The sequence below is a fragment of the Eucyclogobius newberryi genome, unplaced genomic scaffold (assembly GCF_026437365.1).
Source record: "Eucyclogobius newberryi isolate DKJ021-1_F unplaced genomic scaffold, fEucNew1.0.hap1 SCAF_18, whole genome shotgun sequence".
In the NCBI taxonomy this organism is placed as follows: Eukaryota; Metazoa; Chordata; class Actinopteri; order Gobiiformes; family Gobiidae; genus Eucyclogobius; species Eucyclogobius newberryi.
Genome location: NW_027315812.1, coordinates 14777531 through 14795167, shown reverse-complemented (window position 1 = coordinate 14795167; position 17637 = coordinate 14777531). Strand labels below are relative to the sequence as shown.

The following is a 17637-nucleotide window of genomic DNA, read 5'->3' as shown; positions in this document are numbered from 1 at the left end:
CACATGTGAAAGAAGCCTGCATTTCCAAACAGAACATGCTGACCTATAAGTCGGACTGAGGGAATAAGCAGGTAAATCGCTATACCTCTCAGTATAATCTCTGATAATGAGAAGGAGGCGGATAAATCGAACAAAAGTGCATCTGAACAGAGACAATTACATACAGCTTTTCTTTCTTGCTGAGCCTGTTGCCTCCTCTGCTAAATTGAACGCGTGTGATGTTAGAAAAGACATATTCGGATATTTTTTCCTGATATCTGAAAATAAAATAAAACATGCGTAGATCCTTATTTTCCATTTTCCTCATCGTAAACCGCCACATTGATCTAAATTGCCTTACTAATATAAACAGCTTTCCTGTTCAGAACTTTAGAACCGATTCTCTGCTGCTTGCCACTAGGTTTTTTTTGCTTCAAAATTTTACCCAGATAAAGCTGAAGTGAAGCCGAGTATATTTAAAGAGGCGTGTTTTCCATAATTACTGCTCTGTTTGAGTCATAAATCCTCTTTTCTCAGCTCATTTCATGTTTTGGAGTACTGTATATAGTAGCCCGATTAATGATTAATTAATTCATATTTGGTTATTCAATTATGACTATTTCTATAACCGATTAGTAGCAATTAATCGATTAACTTGGTGACACTCTACGATTCACTGTAGCAAGCAGCAGATTTGAATTGACATTTTCTATTATTATATATTGTGGGTGAAAACAGACATTTCAGTTCAAGCCCCAATATGCACAAATTACTCTAAATACAACTCTAATAAGCAAATGATGAGGAAACACCATGGTTAAATATTCATTAAAGTGTATTTTGCATGATCTGTCTCCTTTTAGACCTCTTTGTCGACAGACGGCTCCACACCTTTGTGTCTTACCTGCAGCTTTGCCCTCTCTCTCCTCCTATTTGTCATTTATATCTTGTCCCACTTTCTGCCGCTGTTGATCGTCCCTCGATTCCTCCTTTTTCGTGCTCAATCCCGGTTTACCTCTTCCTGTCTATTTCCATTCTTTTCTCTGCACATCTCCAGCCCCTCCTCAGTTTCGCTTGACTGCTTTCCCTCTTCTGCTGGTCTCAAGGTAAACTAGGCTGGAGTGTGTCTTTGGAGGGGCACTGTGATAAGCCACTGCATACATGTTTTATCTAAACATAGCACCGCACATCATGACATAAAAGCTGTTTACAGATTCAAGCATGGTAAACTGAGACTGCATTCCTTCATAAATGAATAAAAACAAGTTGTTTTTAAATTGAACAAATTGAGTATGGACACAAAGCATTTATTTTAAGGTGACTTCACATCTTCTATATTTGAGAGCCACTCCATGTCTGGATGTAGTCTGTTTGTTCACAAGAGGGTCACTCTAGCCTCCTCCAATCATCCAAATTGGTTGTCTATCTCTGTAGCTTGAATGCTAATCCTTGCAAATAGCTGGCTACTTTCCCAATGATATTTTTAGTATTGCCAACAATTGTGTTTACTATTATTTCCGAAGAACACCACATAATAAATCACAATACATTTTTGTTATACACTGCAATTATATAGTGACCCTTTACCAAGCTCTAGCCAATACATTCAGAAATGTAATATGGAGTTGATTATGAGGAAAGCGCTCTGTCTGCTGCACTGAAAATAAACTTAGTGCAGGTTATGTCAGCAATTTCTGGCACTCAACACCAACAAATGCAATATAATACATTAGTGCACCTAGTCAGATATCAAATGGCCAAAAACCCTTCTACAAGCCCTCTAACAGGTCAAATCACAAGTGAGACTGTGTGGCTTCACAGCTGTACCTCCTGAAAGAAGTAAAGACTCAGTAATAGCATAAAAACTGGCAGCAGTGCACTGTGAGTGGGCTTCATTAATTTAGACCCAGACCTGCCTTCGCTGGCTGACCCTTAATAAATACATTTCAGTCTACATTACCCGAGCAAAGAGACATTTTAAAATACAATCTTGTAATTGCAATACATTGTGTGATTATACACAAAATTGCTCTGCCTATTTGTGTCTGGGCACTGTTCGTATCCATTAAGTTTTCCTGGAGGTGGAAGAATGGTCATATTGTGCAGTGCAAGTGAACCATTACTAGTTTGAGACTAGAGTCTTTATGGCAGTTAGGCAGCCTTGTTTCTGTTAGTCAGCCCTAGGGCAGCAAAATGAACTAAAATGTAAAATGAATGCATTGCTTTATTATTGAACAATTTATTGTAATTATGTTGTTACTGCCAGTGCAACATACTGTATGACAATTACATAACTTAACTGAATTACTCGGAATATTCTCTTGTTATACTCTAATATGGGTTTCTGTTTACTAGTATGTGCATTTTGAGAACTTTTTCCCAAAATATTTCAGTTTTACATTAATATCACTACAGTCCATTCTGAAACCCATGGATGGCAGAAAGTAAATATTACAGGAAATACATATGGCACTATAGAATATTTTACAAACTAAATAAGTTTTGATGGTAGAATTAAGACACACATTTCTAAAAAGAAGATAGAAAATACATAATGTCATAATACAGAGTGTGAAGTATTTCAAGTACACACAAAGGATGCTAATTCTATATCCATCTGTTCTATCATTTACCAAACAAGTCTCCATGGAAGCAGGCATGCCTGTTCAAAGTCTTCTTCCATAGGGTACTTATAGCACATGTGGCACGATAAGCAGCAAAGAAAAATGCTTTTAATGAAAGGCACTTGAACAATTCTCACCTGCTCGGCTCCCTTCTTTTTCTTCTTTTTCTTGCCCCAGCAACCAGAGCTTTCCCCATCTCTTCCATTGGCATCACACAGCAACCCGTCCATGTCCTCTAGCCCCCCCTGTTGTCCGTGGGAGGTTTCTGCCGCCAGCCGATATGATAGGTTTCTTAGGATGCAAACGCAGTTCTCTACAGTCTACAAAAAAAATTGAAAGAGCACATTCATTTTACACAATAACACTATATAAAAAGAAAGAAATACGTTCACGGTCGTAATAAACTTTGTTTTTTAGTTGGCTCCGACTTTGAAATGAGATTACAAGAAACTATGGTAAATGAGGAAAAATGACAGAGCCCGATATATTGCATCACAGTCCATTTAACAACCAGTTTATGGGCACACCCGGCGGCAGTGAAACGTGCTAGACAGATTACAACAATCAATGGCATCTGTGCTAGGTGTGTGTTTCTGGACAGTATGGGGAGTCGTCAAGTGGAAATTAACAAAGACAAATCATCCATCTTCTCCCCGTCTGACCGATAGTTTACTCAAAAATAACTAAGCAGTGTAATTAGAGGGCTCTGGGAGAGGCAACAAACAAAGCAATGTGCCACTTCAGTGAACTGCAGAAATTCGCTCAAATCTCATTACAGATAAACTAGAAATTGTTATGCATTATTTACAATATTCAGTAGCACTTTTTATTATCCAACTCTTGAATTGTTGTGCTAGTCCGTCTATAGACAACCTAAGAAAGTTTGAAGCTAAAAATGAACATGACATTTGCTAATTGCTTTAGAATAGTTTTTTTATTTCTTAAATTGCTTATCGTTTTACTTTCTTCATAAAGAGGAGCAGGTGGCGTTACCAGGCAAGTTACAGCTCTGATATTTTTTGTTTTTAAGACATTTTTGAGCAATAAAAACACCAGTAATAGAACAAATAGAATAGAAACATAACCACGCTGTCCATGATACATTGTGGCCAGATTTTAGCTTTTAGACAATTCAAAGGGGAAACAATGAAGTAAATGGATTGGATTGGATTTGCATTGAAACTGCTCTGTAACTAGCTTGAGCGTGCGGCTAAAGTGAGTTGTCGGTGCCACAGTGACCACTCGCTGTTGGTGTTGACGATCAGTCTTTGTTAGTGCGTCTGTGACTGGCGTATGGCTCTGGAGAGTGTGGTCAGCCAGCAGAGAGAGCCAGCCGCTTAAACAGTGATTACGGATGTCCATTTAGAAAGGCTCAGAGACGCCAAGACCTTGAGAAGTCAGCCATTCAAGACGCTATTTATGTAGTATTGACTGTGTTGTGACTTATGCACTCGGCCGCAAACACGGGAAATCTTGCTGACCACAGCAAATTATCTGTGCGCTACAGTGCAGTGATTTGCATGTCGTTTAAGTTTTATGGAGAATGTTTTTTTGTTTTATCCAGGAATAGGATTGTAGAAGCTTGGGACTCTTTGGAAAAACAAATAAGAGACGATGATTTTTCATATGTTTCAATCCAACTCTCCATATTTGCTGAAGGCTTAGGGCTCTTTATGGTATTGTCCTGGTTTAGTCCAGGTTTAAGCTCAGTTTAGTCCTGATGTAGACTTCCTTTGGGCTTGTTAGTCCTGCTTTAGCTCAGGTTTAGTTCCCGGGTTTGGTCTTTAAGTGTGAATGTGTGTTACTGTTTATTAATGTGAATGTGAGTTTGAAATGCTAATCAGTGATGCAAAGTAACAACATAAGAAAGTAAATTGCTCAACACATTTTTTAAGGTATTTGTACTTTACTTAAGTCATTTATACTATGGATACGTTTTACTTTTACTTCGCTACATTTGAGAACAAGCATCTGTACTTGCTACTATATTTTTGAACAGGACTGAAAAGTAGAAGTAGAAGTTGAAGGATATTTTTTGCACATTCATGGTGACATTCTGCCTAAAGTCTTCGTGTCCGAGCTTTGAGCAAACATAAAAATCACTAGAAATATTAAGACATTGATTTGAATTGACCACAGATTCTTTATCGAAATCAAATCACTACATTTGACGCTTCAATAGTTCTTGAAATGTGTGAGAATTTTAATTTTAAATAATGACCTCAGTTTTTAAGTAGTAGATTGTTTTAATGTGATACTGTTACTTTTACTTGAGTATTAGTTTGCTCTTACATTCACTAATAGTAAGAAAAAAAGAGTACTTTTTCCACCGCTGCTGATAATAATATCTATTTTTTTGGCGCTTACATTATGGAGAAACATGTTTTTCTACTTATTCTGCTCTTTAATTTACTAATAATCCAGTTATGCTAATTACAATTTGTCTTAATTTAAATGCTACTGCTTTAAATGCATGAGCTTGGAGATTTGGGCTTGGTCATGGCTCCTATGTCATTCACAGTCATGCACGGACCTTGCTGTCGATCTCGCTGCTGCCCAGAGAAATCTGTATGACGTATAGCAGAGCATCTGTCAGCCCGTCGCACTCCCTCATCCTCCGTCGTGCCTCCTCGCCTGCCGAGCTTACATTCCTGCAACAAACACGAAAAAAAATAAGCGTTGGTTGTATTTGCCAGTAGAAAGGACAGAAAAACAAATGAAGGGAGGCAAGATAACACAGCAGGGAGGAGTGGGAGAGGGAGAGATGGGGGAAAACCTGGCAGCACTCCTACACTAAACAATTGAAAAGGGAGGATTAAAATTCTGGATACATCTCAATCTATGCCCTAAAGGCTCACTTCAATTTAAGGCACTTGACTTTAGTCCAAGAGGGAAAAAAAACCCTCTTTAGTGAGACAGTTGGTGCACAAACTTCACAGCCAACGCTCACAGAGAAGCTGCTTTGATAATTTGACAATATTGTTCCATTTATTATAGGGAGGATTTGCCAGTGTGTGGCTTTGAAAGAATGAATGGGATTTTAATTGAACTGGAAGTACAGGTGGGTGGCGTTGGGTAGGATTTTGTTTTAGGGCTTAACCATAAATCTGTCAGTGCAGCAGACATTGAATCAAAAGCCAGTTTAAACAAATCGTCCACATCAATGACATTATCTACCTCCACAAATGATATTGCAGAATGGGTACAGCTTAATTAGGGCACATAGAGACAATAGTATCATAAATGTGCCGTGATTTTGTTTGTATTTATGTTTAGTTGATGTCTACTTGTGTCATTATTTTTGATTTACACTCTCTGGTCGTTTTGTTTTGTGTTCAGTTCTGTTCTATGTTTCCTTGTTAATAAAAAAAAAAGATTAAAAGAAAGAAAAAAAAAACAGTAACAGCGAGGTGTATTTCAAATCTGGAAAGCATGATTTAAGGTCACAGTACATGACCAATCGTCTGAACACCATTATTCAGATTAAAATGAAAAATGGACAAGTATGATGTGAGTTCGACCTTGTCCCATCCCTGCCATCTACTGTCAAAGATGTTCAAAGTACAAATACAAAAAGTAAATGATAGCAGAAGCCAAAGGTGAAATTCGAGTATATCGAGTTCAAATTCGTGGTAATGGATGTGCACTATTTTTTACTTCTGATTCGTCTCAAAAAAGGTGTTCAAAACTTTAAAGCGTAATTAAGTCTCACACGTCGCGGAGCTTCAGGCGCACCACAGACTGATAGGTTTAATTGCCAAAGTGAGATAGGTTTAAACAGCTTTCCTAATGGGTGAAATGTCAAATAAAAACAGATGAGGGACACAAAAGAGGTGAGAGTGGTCTTAAATGAAAAAAGTTCATATCAGCCCTGCATAGTAAAGAGATGGCAGCTGTTTCCCAGCCTATGCGTTGGGGTCAATCATTTATTGTACGGAGGAGAAAAAGGGAAAAGACGACTGAAAGGAAGACACAAGAACTCAATTAAAACTTTGCGTTCACGGCTCCACGCTTTCAAGAGAAGGTCAAGTCATTTTCACCCACTTTGAATGCTAATGGGCAAACAAGCTACTCAGACGAGCACTAGATTATAAGTACAGACACCGTTCTCTGTCAGACCCATACAAAACAACATGGCAGCGAAAATACTTTACCTTGACAAATGTTTAACCACGGCAGACAGGAGGCCGCACGGATGAGGAACACAGATTTACTGCTATGAAACTGTAGCCTTGAATATGCCAACATCCACACCAGTCATATTTTTCTTTTATACCTGCTGCGTTATCATGCGTGAAGGCACTTGAAGATAAGCACAATACGAATAATACTAATGCACAATCGGACTAACAAAAGAGAGCTAATGCTACGCCTCACTGTTTCTGCTTTCTGGTTTTGTCTTTCTTTGTTGAAGGCGAGACGCTGCAGGAAAAACATAATAATGTGTGTTTGCTATAGCACATGGGCTATAGCAGCCTCCGCATTGCGCGATCTCTTTCTTGCCTGAACGTCGTGCTTCGCTCTTCATCGCCATTTCACAAAATATATGGATTAAAATAAAAAAAGTAAAAAGTACTCTCTCTCTTGGCTTAGTTTGGAATCAAGTTCATGCCAGATTACTTTACTAACAGGCCTTGGTAACGGGTTATTCAATGATTACGGCGCGTTTCCTTGTTCCTTGTGAGTCAGTATCGTCAATAACTCCATAACTATAGAACCTAGAGCGACCCATTCAAAATCCGCAATTGCTTTTCGAGCAATCCTTGCGGCAGACCGACAAAACCACACAAAGCAGGAAAAATGCACATAATTGGTAGAAGTGAAATTCCATAATTACACATTACACCCACTGTATCTACGCGGTAACACTTTACTTGATCTGTCCATTTAAAGAGACTATATTCCTTTCCAGTTGTAATTTTGTAATGAAAACTGTGCAGTGAGTAGGAGGCGAAAAATAGCACTTTAAGCTGTGTCTCTATCCGCACACATCACTCAAGGTCTGTGCGTCGAAACACCTTGACTTATGGAGACATGGTTTTTTGGCTGTTATTAAAACGCTCACATCTTGCTCTAAGTTTCAAATAGAAAGTTTCTGTAAATGGTGTTCTTTTTCCGTGCACACTGGTTGCTTGTCAGTGCTTAATAGCCTGTATCCATCTGGGCTAAACTCTCCTGTAAAGTCCAGCAAAGGAGAGAGTCCCAGGTGGATTGAGGAGGTACACCATTGTGTGCGGGGGACTGTCAGCCCTGAGCAGAACTGTCTACTGCGTTTTCTACTGCGACTAAATCTCACCGTGCAGCTAGAATTGAAGAGCATTTTAGAATAAAGTCTGTTAACTTCGTATTTGTCAGGTGTTGTGTGCCTCTGGGCCACATGACATCCCTGTTGCAACCTTTATGGAGAAAATCACATTATTCTACCCAATTGTGCCTCTTTCTGCAATGAAATGACACTTCTGTTGTTTTCACATTCGAGCCGTTTCGTCATCACCAAAGAAAAGTTTTGTAGTATTATAAGAAGCAGGTTGATTTGTGTAAAAGTGTTCATGTGCCCCAACAAGTCAACAATGCATCATTCCTCTTGCTTTATGTCTGTAGCTATAGAACACATTTGCTTTTAAGATCGACAGCCCTATCCAAGAGAAAAAAATCAGAAGCAAGGGCACATTTAATGGTGACACCTGAGGCAACTTGCGAAATAAGCTGAAAAGAATGTTCGATAATTGCAAAGAGTAAGAGAAATATGTCAAGCATTGAATTTGTTTTATTGCAATGAATACATTAATTATCCTTAAAATGAGGCTAATGGTACATGCAAGGGCCTCTTGCTCTACACAGTGCCACAAATCACATCAATTTGTTCAAGGACTGTGGGTGGAAACTAGCATTAATATTAAAACGTTGTATGCTTTTTATGGTAAAAGTTTTCTGCAAATTTTTCCAGGTAAAATGAAAAACAAAATCCCATTATTTTCGAGAAGGAAAACTCTCGCTCATGGTCTCACCCTTTTTTCAATTTATGAAGGTCAATCGTCCGAAACATTACATGCAATAAATTGAAAAAAAAGAGTGAGACAATGTTCCTTTTTCTTGCACCTGTCATCCACTCGGGTGTGCGGAGAATTACATGCAGTGGATTATGGCCATCAACTCCTTAAATGTGCTAAATCCATGCAATTTACTTTTTGTATTGAAAACTCAAATTAAGTGTGTATGAAATTGTAATTTACTTTTAGGTCGGCTATTACTATTACAGACTGAATTGAATTACCCATGTGCATTGTAGAAGACATTTAGTGGAATCTGACCTTAAAGCAGAATTAAGTTACTTTGGCACATATGATCGGAAAATATATGTAATTATATATATATATTTCTCACGTTTTCTTTTCTCTCTTTATCATACTAAGACACACATAAAAAAAACATTTCAGAGTCAGGGTTTCTCAGGAGAGCTGGTTTTCCACCCAAAGACAGCAGGGTGAGACGATGGGCACTTCAAACGCCCCAAAAATACATATCTAACCATCACAAATACGATGAAATGTGACACAGTTCTGCTTTAAATTCACTCGCACTATTTACCAGGTCCATTACAAGCTCAGACACTTAATTCCCATTCTGATGCCATTCTTCACTAATTCGGTCTAACTCATTAGCCCGTATCATTAAATAATTAGCCAGCGAGACAAAGGCACATACTTGATTAAGCATCCCTTTAAGAAAGTAGGAGTAGTTATTGTAGCTGCGGGTAGGAAATGGAAAAGTTCAATTTTGGAAAAAGCACATGCCTTTATAGCTGAAAAATAACAATTTACAAAGCGCTGGTATATTGTGGCTTACTTTTTTATATTAAATAGAAGAATAAAAGGCAAGCATTTATGGTATTAACAATGTCAAAGTGATCTAAAAATGATCTGCAAATTAAAAAAATACATTAAAATAGAAAACTAGAGAATACTGGGATGTTCTTTTACATGGCTAAATTATGGACTCCAAACATTTTTAGTTTAAGGGTAAATTTGTCACTGAAAGTATCAGGATTAGACTTTGTGGTAGAAAAAAGGTAAATATATAGCTAAGTTTGGGGTTCACCTACTGGCAAAACGAAGAACATTTGGTGCTAACAGTCCCACACTGATGACCACCCAAATCTTGCCCATGCTACACGTGGGGCGCTAGTCTCAACACGACTAGATATCGGACAGCTGGCCCTCTAATGCCGTATAGGGAACAAATGGCCACAGCGTGACTCTGCAGCAGCTGGTATTGTATGTGTGTGAATGTGCCTGTGTGGAAGAGAAGGTGCCTTTATTGCCTGCATTCCCATCGGACAACACATGAGTCCTTCAGCATCATTAGCTGCTTGGCCCACATCATATAGAGGGCCACACATAGACACTCAATCACAACGTGAAAGCGGCACATTTGCAAGGGCGTAATGAAAACACCTGATGCCCCGACACCAGTTCATTCCTATTATCATTTGTAAGTCCCCAATGGCAGGGTTTTGCACAATGCTTCAGAAGACGCTCACTTATTAGAAAGAGTCAACGCACATCCAAACCTCCAGGAAACAAAGATGGAATACACATTACATTTCATAGAAGCGTGCAATTTTGGAAACCAATTTGATTGAAAATATGTCATGGTTACGTCTGTTCAGGTAATGAAAAAAGTGTTATTGGTTAGTCTTAAAGCTGGGGTGCCTGATTTCCCAACTGTGGAATGAGGAAGCCAATATTTAAATCTATCTTACAACTCGAAAAACCTTTGGCATGTCAATTTGCTGGCCACTAGTACAGCTTTACATTGAGAAGTGATGCTTTTTCATTTATAGTGAAGCACATGGCTCATTCTTACAAGTTTGCGCCGATAAATGTTTCGCAATCCGGTGATGACACAAAGTAAGGCTTTTATGATTACGCTGGCATTTGATTTTTTTAGTCTTTTTTGTGCTAGTCTTTTCTGGGTTTAGCTTGTAGCAGTTTTCCCTTATGGTAATCTTGTTGTCTAAGCATGGTTTTAGCCCTGTCACATTTTCTATGACAACACTGTAAAACCATTGCTTCTTAAAACAAACCTAAATGCTTGTATATTTGTTATTTTTCTAATCTTGTCTAAGACTTGTGTGCTTAAAACATTTATTTAACCCGAGGAATAATGGTTATTTCTGCTATAATAACTAATGAGAATCCAAAATAAAGAATAAAGAATAAAGAACCAGTGGCCCAATGGCCCCCCAAAACAAAAACAAGACAGAGTTCCGACTATAGAGAAGCACGGACACCTTCATTACTCTTTTACTGGCTTTGGCTGAGACCTCGTTAGCCACTGATTCCCATTGTTCACCATCTCCAATTCTTCTAATCTTTTTTCCAACTTCTCTGGCTCTGAACACTCTCACTTCTGCAGTAGGATCTTTAGTTTTGCCATGTGGAGCGGTGCGCTGACAGCATCATTTGTCTTGCCACACATACTGGAGACAGACACACACTCTCTCACTAAAGTCCTATAAATTGCTCAGTGAATCACAAAAGCTTGACACAAACGTTGAAACACCAGAGAGGTAACATCATAAAAAAAACAACTATAACTCAACAACACGGACTAGTTCAAACCTTACAAGGGAAAGGACAGAATACCAACTGGTTACATTAAACCCTAATACATTTCTCTGTTCACAAAAGCATCTTCACTATGGGCTTCCTAAGTTCATCCTAGTTCTAAACTAAAACCTACAGCATCCAAAAGCGGACAACTGGTGCACCTTATGCTTGACTACACACATATTATTACGTGACTTCTGTGATAAACAGTCAGGGGACAAAGGGATATGTTGTCCCAGGCACCAGGGCTAAGAACTGGATCCTCTTCCAATCATTTTCTATAAAAAATGTAATTAATGGTTAAAGAAACTAAACTAAACGGGATGTGAGTCTTCTTGTCCCAGGCCCCAAACAGTCGTTCAAGGATCCAGACTGCACATCATTGAAAATATTGCTGTGTTGAATAAAACTCTCTAAAATGCAATCATCACTGACTCTGAAGTTTAAAGACCTATAGAACAGGCCATTTATATGCATGTTTCAGCTGCATCCTTATCATTATGTTTATATCAATGCAAACAATTGTGAAGAAACCACATGGTAAAATCACTTGATTGAACCCTAGAGGGTGCACGGTGGCAAAGGCCGTTAGTGCTCTTGGAGTCTGCATGTCCTCCCCGTGTTACCGTGGGTTCTCTCCGGGTTCTCCGGCTCTTCCCACCGTCCAAAGACATGCATGTGTTAGGCAAAATTGGTGACTCTAAATTGGCCCTAGTGATTGAATGTGAGAGTGAACTGTCTGTAATGTCTCTATGTCAGCCCTGCGACAAGTTGGCCTCTGTCCAGCGTGTACCCTGCCCGAAGTCACCCGTGACCCCAAAAGGGAACAAGCGGTAGAAAATGGATGGATGAACCCTAGAGCCTAAGTGGCATCTTCAGACGGCCAGTGAAAGACCATAAATGGCACAAGGTAGTAATTGAAGGACGGAGGGGAGGGGAGTTTTAATCAAGAGACTGTTGGTGGTTGATTGAAAACGAGACGTCCAAGTGGACAAGGACCCCCTGACCATCCATGCTCTGTAATGTCAGTGTGTATGTGGTAGTGGTGTACAAATACATGTTTTGTTATTATAGGCGAGTAAATGAAGTAAGTGAATGAAGCACAAACATGGTCTTTAAGGGTGCAATGTGTCACTTTTCTGGTGGAGGTGGGGACGTATTGTCTTCATGGAGATGTTACTGCTTTGCCTTAAATATAAGTGGTAGAAAATGGATGGATGGATTCCGCAACGTGGCATTTTTATTAACTTGTCCACCATGGTATTTCCATGGTGACGAGCAGGTGACACCATCAGGCCAAGTTATAAGTCAGATCTTTGGAGAGTAAAAATACAAGGTAAAGTGTTAATGATAATGATGTTTTTCAAGGTAATTTTGAGCAATAAAAACACTTAATTGAACAAAAGACAGACATGTTTAATGCCATACTGTTGAACATACCATGTAAAGCAATAAAGTATCCATGGTGACAAGCAGGTGACAGAACCTGTACTAGAGAAGTTAAATGATGCAAATCTCTATGTATGTGGAATGTTCAAATTTTGGCTGAAAATAGTTCTGTTCAGCTGAGCACTTATGAAGTACATTTTATAATTGGCTCAAGCCATTCCATGGAATGGAATGCAATTAATTCTGTTTTCATCTGATTGTATTGTGATTTGATCTTTTCCTGTATTGTAAAGCACTTTGAGCACAAATTGTTCTCTGAAAAGAAATACAAAATTAAACAACAAAACAAACTTGCCTTGCCTTGCGTGTATGGAATCAAAAATCACCCTAATGGAACTACTAAAAAATAAATATATACAGTATCCAAATCATATTAAAACAAATATTTTGTTCCAGATGTTTTCTAATATTGTATGACAGAAAAATTAAGTCAATTTCAATATATTTTCATGAGCATATTAACCCCTCGCTGAATGTGGAGTGCATCTCATGTTTGTTATGGTGTTTTCATTATGTCCACCAACCCAAAAAGTGTTGGTTAGAATCCAGCTCCGTCCACTGCATACTATCTTTGTGTCCTTGAACAAAACACGTCACCCATCTTTTTTGTATATGAATATAGTGTGTGTTTGAGTGTTGGTGGTGGTCGGAGGGACAGGTGGTGTAAACTGGCAGCCTCATTTAAGTCAGTCTACCCCCAGGGCGGCTGCAGCTTCAGGGTACAGAGTGAATACATTGTAAAGCAACTTCGAGCATTTGGAAAAGCACAATATAAGACTAATGCTTTCTTATTTGTAGACGCACCACCCTTTCTTTTTTACACAAATTTACTATGACACGCAATGTATTCTTATCATCTTCTAATTAACAATGACTGGCTTTGCCGCGGATAAAACAGCTAACACAGTCGACACAGCTGTTACTTCATCAAGTCTGGCTTTAACAACTGTGAACACATCTTATGCACCAGCGATGCACCAATTAGAAAGTCTCGACGCCCAAAGGACCTGCACGAGTGGAGGAGTTGTTGCTATGGTTACCACCCGGAGTTGCGAAAGGGGAGAGACGAAGAAACAACAAGGCACTATATTGTTCATGGTGAAAATACGAATATATAATTAGCCAGGGTCCCTTGGCATGTGTGCAATTCTCTGTAGGAATTAACAGAGGTGGAAGAAATTGATTAAAAATATTGAAATCAATGTAGTTCAGTTCATATGTCATTTTCAGTATTTTTGTATTGTATTATTTTCTTGTTTTATCAAGTTAATGTATTTATCTTAATTGATTTTTCGGTTGACCAGCTAATCCTTTCATAAAATAACAAAACAATATGAATTTGCCACTTGTAACAATTAGACTTAATAAAACACTGATAAAGCTTTAATAGTCTTTGTTTGTGCTTTATTAAGGCCAATAAAAATGTAGTTATCATAAAGCGTTACAAATTTATCTTCATAGCTATAAATGTAATTTTTTTCCCCAGTAATTAATGTCAGGAATGACTTTACCCAGAATAGAAGCAATTACCCTCGAGAAGTATGTATGTATTTTTGGTTTATTATGTTTACTTTCAGTTACTGCAATTTGTAAGTATTCTTTCCACCTCAGGCTACTACTACCTTGCACACAAACCTGCACGATACACATATTTTGCAACTCAATAGAGCATGCAAAGTTATGCATATTGCTACGCTAATGTTTCCCAGCAGAAAATCAACAGCGTGACATGATCAATAACTGTATATTGTATTGCTAAGGGATAACCAACAAGGAGAAACACACTTGCAGCCAATTGATCATTTTATCCATGGAGATACATGTGTCTTTGCTTGCATCAGCATATAAGTTATGAATGACTTCTGCATGTTTACCTGAGGCAGCCTGTTGCATTGCGGAGCACTTGGGATGTGTGGAGGTGGAGTTTGCGGTCCTCGTGGTGATTGGGGGAGGAGTCCCAGTTGGAGTGGGGGATGATAACACTGTTGGTCAAAACGGCCAAAGCGTCTTGAATGATTGGCATCTTCAGAGCATCACATGACGACAGGTTCCACAGCACACCTGCAAATAAAAGGAAACATTTACTGAGCTGTATTTGATATTGTAACAGAAAATACTGTAAAGTCATTACAGTTGGAAAAAAACAATGCATTATTTAAAAGTCTTATTCACAATCTTATTGTAGTATTAGCCCTGTATTCTTTTACTCCTTTGTATTCACATTTCACATCAATTCTACCTTTTATTCTTTTAAACTGGTTTTAATTGGATGGTGCTGCATTTTCAAATAACCACATCAAGCCTAATTTGTTTTTAGGTTCAAGAAAAATAGAGCAATACCAAAAGAGTTTATAAGATCTATTACAAAGCTCCTGATGATGCTTTGAAACTTGACAAAAAGTAAATATTTTTGCTTTGCTACAATCATACTACCTTTGTGGGGACAACCATACACGTAGAATGTATAAGTAGTTTATTGGACAAGAGCATTAACGGTGTTTTTCACTGATCAGATGGAAAAACAGATGCTTCTATAAAGACGAGTGACAGGGCTGGCCTTGTTGGTCAGCGATGACACATTTACAACTACACTGGCGAACCACAATCGCACACAGTCAGGCCTAATCAGCATCTTTGCATCTTAAATGTTAATCAGCCTTCTGGTGCTACTTGGTATAGTCAGACAATGCAAAACATGTGTAATGGACTGTGACAAGCATAAAAGACACAGAAATAGAAACCTAATGAAAGGAGATGTGGTGAATCTAGACTAGAGGACAGACCATAACAGATTGAGATCGCAGAGGAGAGACATACATTTGTTACAACTATAAAAAGCTGAAGGTTAGAGTGCAGTCAGGTCCCAGATGTAGTGTGTCCAACATGACATATGTCTTTCAAGTGCACAGATAAAACAGAAATGAACTATAGAGGGGTCCTTTAGAGACAGGAGGAAGCAGGCTGGCTTTAAAGTTTCACAGACTTTTACAATCTTTGACAACGCGAACTAGTTCATTTTAAACTGTTTTTGCTGCACCAGTCAGAAAAATATGCGAGCAGTTCAGCACAATTATTTTATAAGCCTTTTTCACAACTTTCACAGGCCAAAGCAGCAAGACAATGCAACAATTACCAACATTACTTTCTGATTCATAAGATATTCCTTAAACCACTTCATAATTAAATAAACAACAATAAGCAAAATCACACATAGGACCAGAGAACTAAATATACTTAAAAGTGCACTATGTAACTTTTTTTTGTCACCATGGAGCCTCCAGACCAAATTACAGCTAAGATCTGTGGGGAGGTGCCCTGCTCAGAGTAAGAATGCATGTTGTGTGCTCGTGGTAGTGGTTTAATGTGTTGGAAATACGTGGTTGTTACCACCTCGGCATCAGGGATTTGCTTCTTGGTCACAATGAGCATTCGCCAGATGTCTCTACCCTCTCTCTCCCCACATTTCATGCTACAGCTGTGTCCTGTCCAATAAAGTATATAGGAAAAAAGTATTAAAAACACAAGTTAATTCATGATAGAGATGTTTAATACCATTCACAAATCCAGGCCTGTAGGCTTAACCAGACCAGACAGCTTAGCGTGAAATGAGGGTGAGAGTGATATAATAACTTTGGTATATTGGTATGGTAGTTTAATGGAATGTTATAATAACTTTTGGCTCCACTACTAGTAGTAACAAAATGCATCATTGATTTGTTCCAACATTCCAAACAACACTCTAAATCTACTTCTTATCACCTCTTCTTTTCTGACTGGATCCAGCTTTAACAGAGGCTAGATGTTGAGTTGCAGCCAGATTTGCTAGTAGCAAAGTCAGTGTTGTCTCAAAATGTTCTGCACTGCCATTCATAATGACACTGCAAATGACAGGCATGAGTGGGAGGAATATGAGAACAGTATTATGATGAAGAATTTAAAATGCACCCTGCCAAAAAAGCATACAATAATCAAATGGGAATATATAAAGTTGCTACAGGAAACAAAAGTGGCGTAAGAAGATGGTTTGAAATGTAAAATTGACGAGACAGAGTCAGCGGGTGCTAATGTGTGCGTGAGAGAAGAGCCGGGGAGGACAAGAGGAGGTGGGTGATAATAAGCCGATGACCTTGTATTCAGTTTGGCACCAGTGAAGTGTCAGCACTCAGCCTCAACGTGTGTGTGTGTGTGTGTGTGTTCGTCAGCCTCTTGTTTGACTCACAAGGCTCTCTCTTACTTTCCTAACCGCTGAAAGCAAGTATTTTTGAGAAACTTTGATGGATATGAAAGTAAGTAAAAAAGAAATAAATACACAGGCACACCAAGCTAAAATAACAAAGTGTAATATTTTTCGACAACAGAAGGCTTTATCTTCCGAACACTTCATCATGTTTTCATAATGTAGTGTTTTGACTGAAAAGCACAGACTTGTAGAATGAAGAAAGACTATGAAACAGAAAGAAAATTTCTGTTTCATTAGTAGTGTTTTCTAGTGTTTAGAAAACACTATGAGGAATGCAAAATGGAAAGAAAAATTAGATTTGGCAAACCATAAAAGATCAGTAAGATCAATATGCCTTATCTACACATTGAGCACTATCCTAACAAACAGTGTAATGCTACTATAAAGTATTTCTTTAGCATAGTTTTGACAGCTGAGACAAATAAATGGAATCAGCAAGGTATTCGAGGGGTAATTATGTACACAGTTCTCTAGTACTTCATCAAGAGTGGGTCTGGTTACCACTCCCTCCACAACACCTTTCTTCCTCATATGCAGCCATGTTTGTTAAGATACTGACGATCCAAGCATTTCCCTGATTGGCTAATTCACCTGTATTTATCCAAGCTTGGGACTAGTTTGTGGTCAGTTTAGAAATAACCCCCTCTATAATAACAAAGATAAAATGACATCATATTGCCGGGACATCATACTTTTCGTCTTTTATATTCCTTCTTTTATTCGCGGTGCTTTT

General features: G+C 38.4%; 1 protein-coding gene across 3 annotated transcripts in view; it reads right to left on the bottom strand.

Moving 5' to 3' along the window:
• ctnnd2a (catenin (cadherin-associated protein), delta 2a) overlaps positions 1-17637 on the bottom strand; it is a 233044-nt gene that overhangs the window by 39798 nt on the left and 175609 nt on the right. For all 3 annotated transcript variants that reach the window (XM_072450621.1, XM_072450624.1, XM_072450622.1), the window contains exons 15-17: positions 14539-14725; positions 5137-5254; positions 2741-2923 (exon numbers count right to left, since the gene is read on the bottom strand). In XM_072450621.1, the coding sequence (XP_072306722.1) occupies positions 2741-2923; positions 5137-5254; positions 14539-14725 (488 nt within the window). The remainder of the gene's footprint in view (positions 1-2740; positions 2924-5136; positions 5255-14538; positions 14726-17637) is intronic.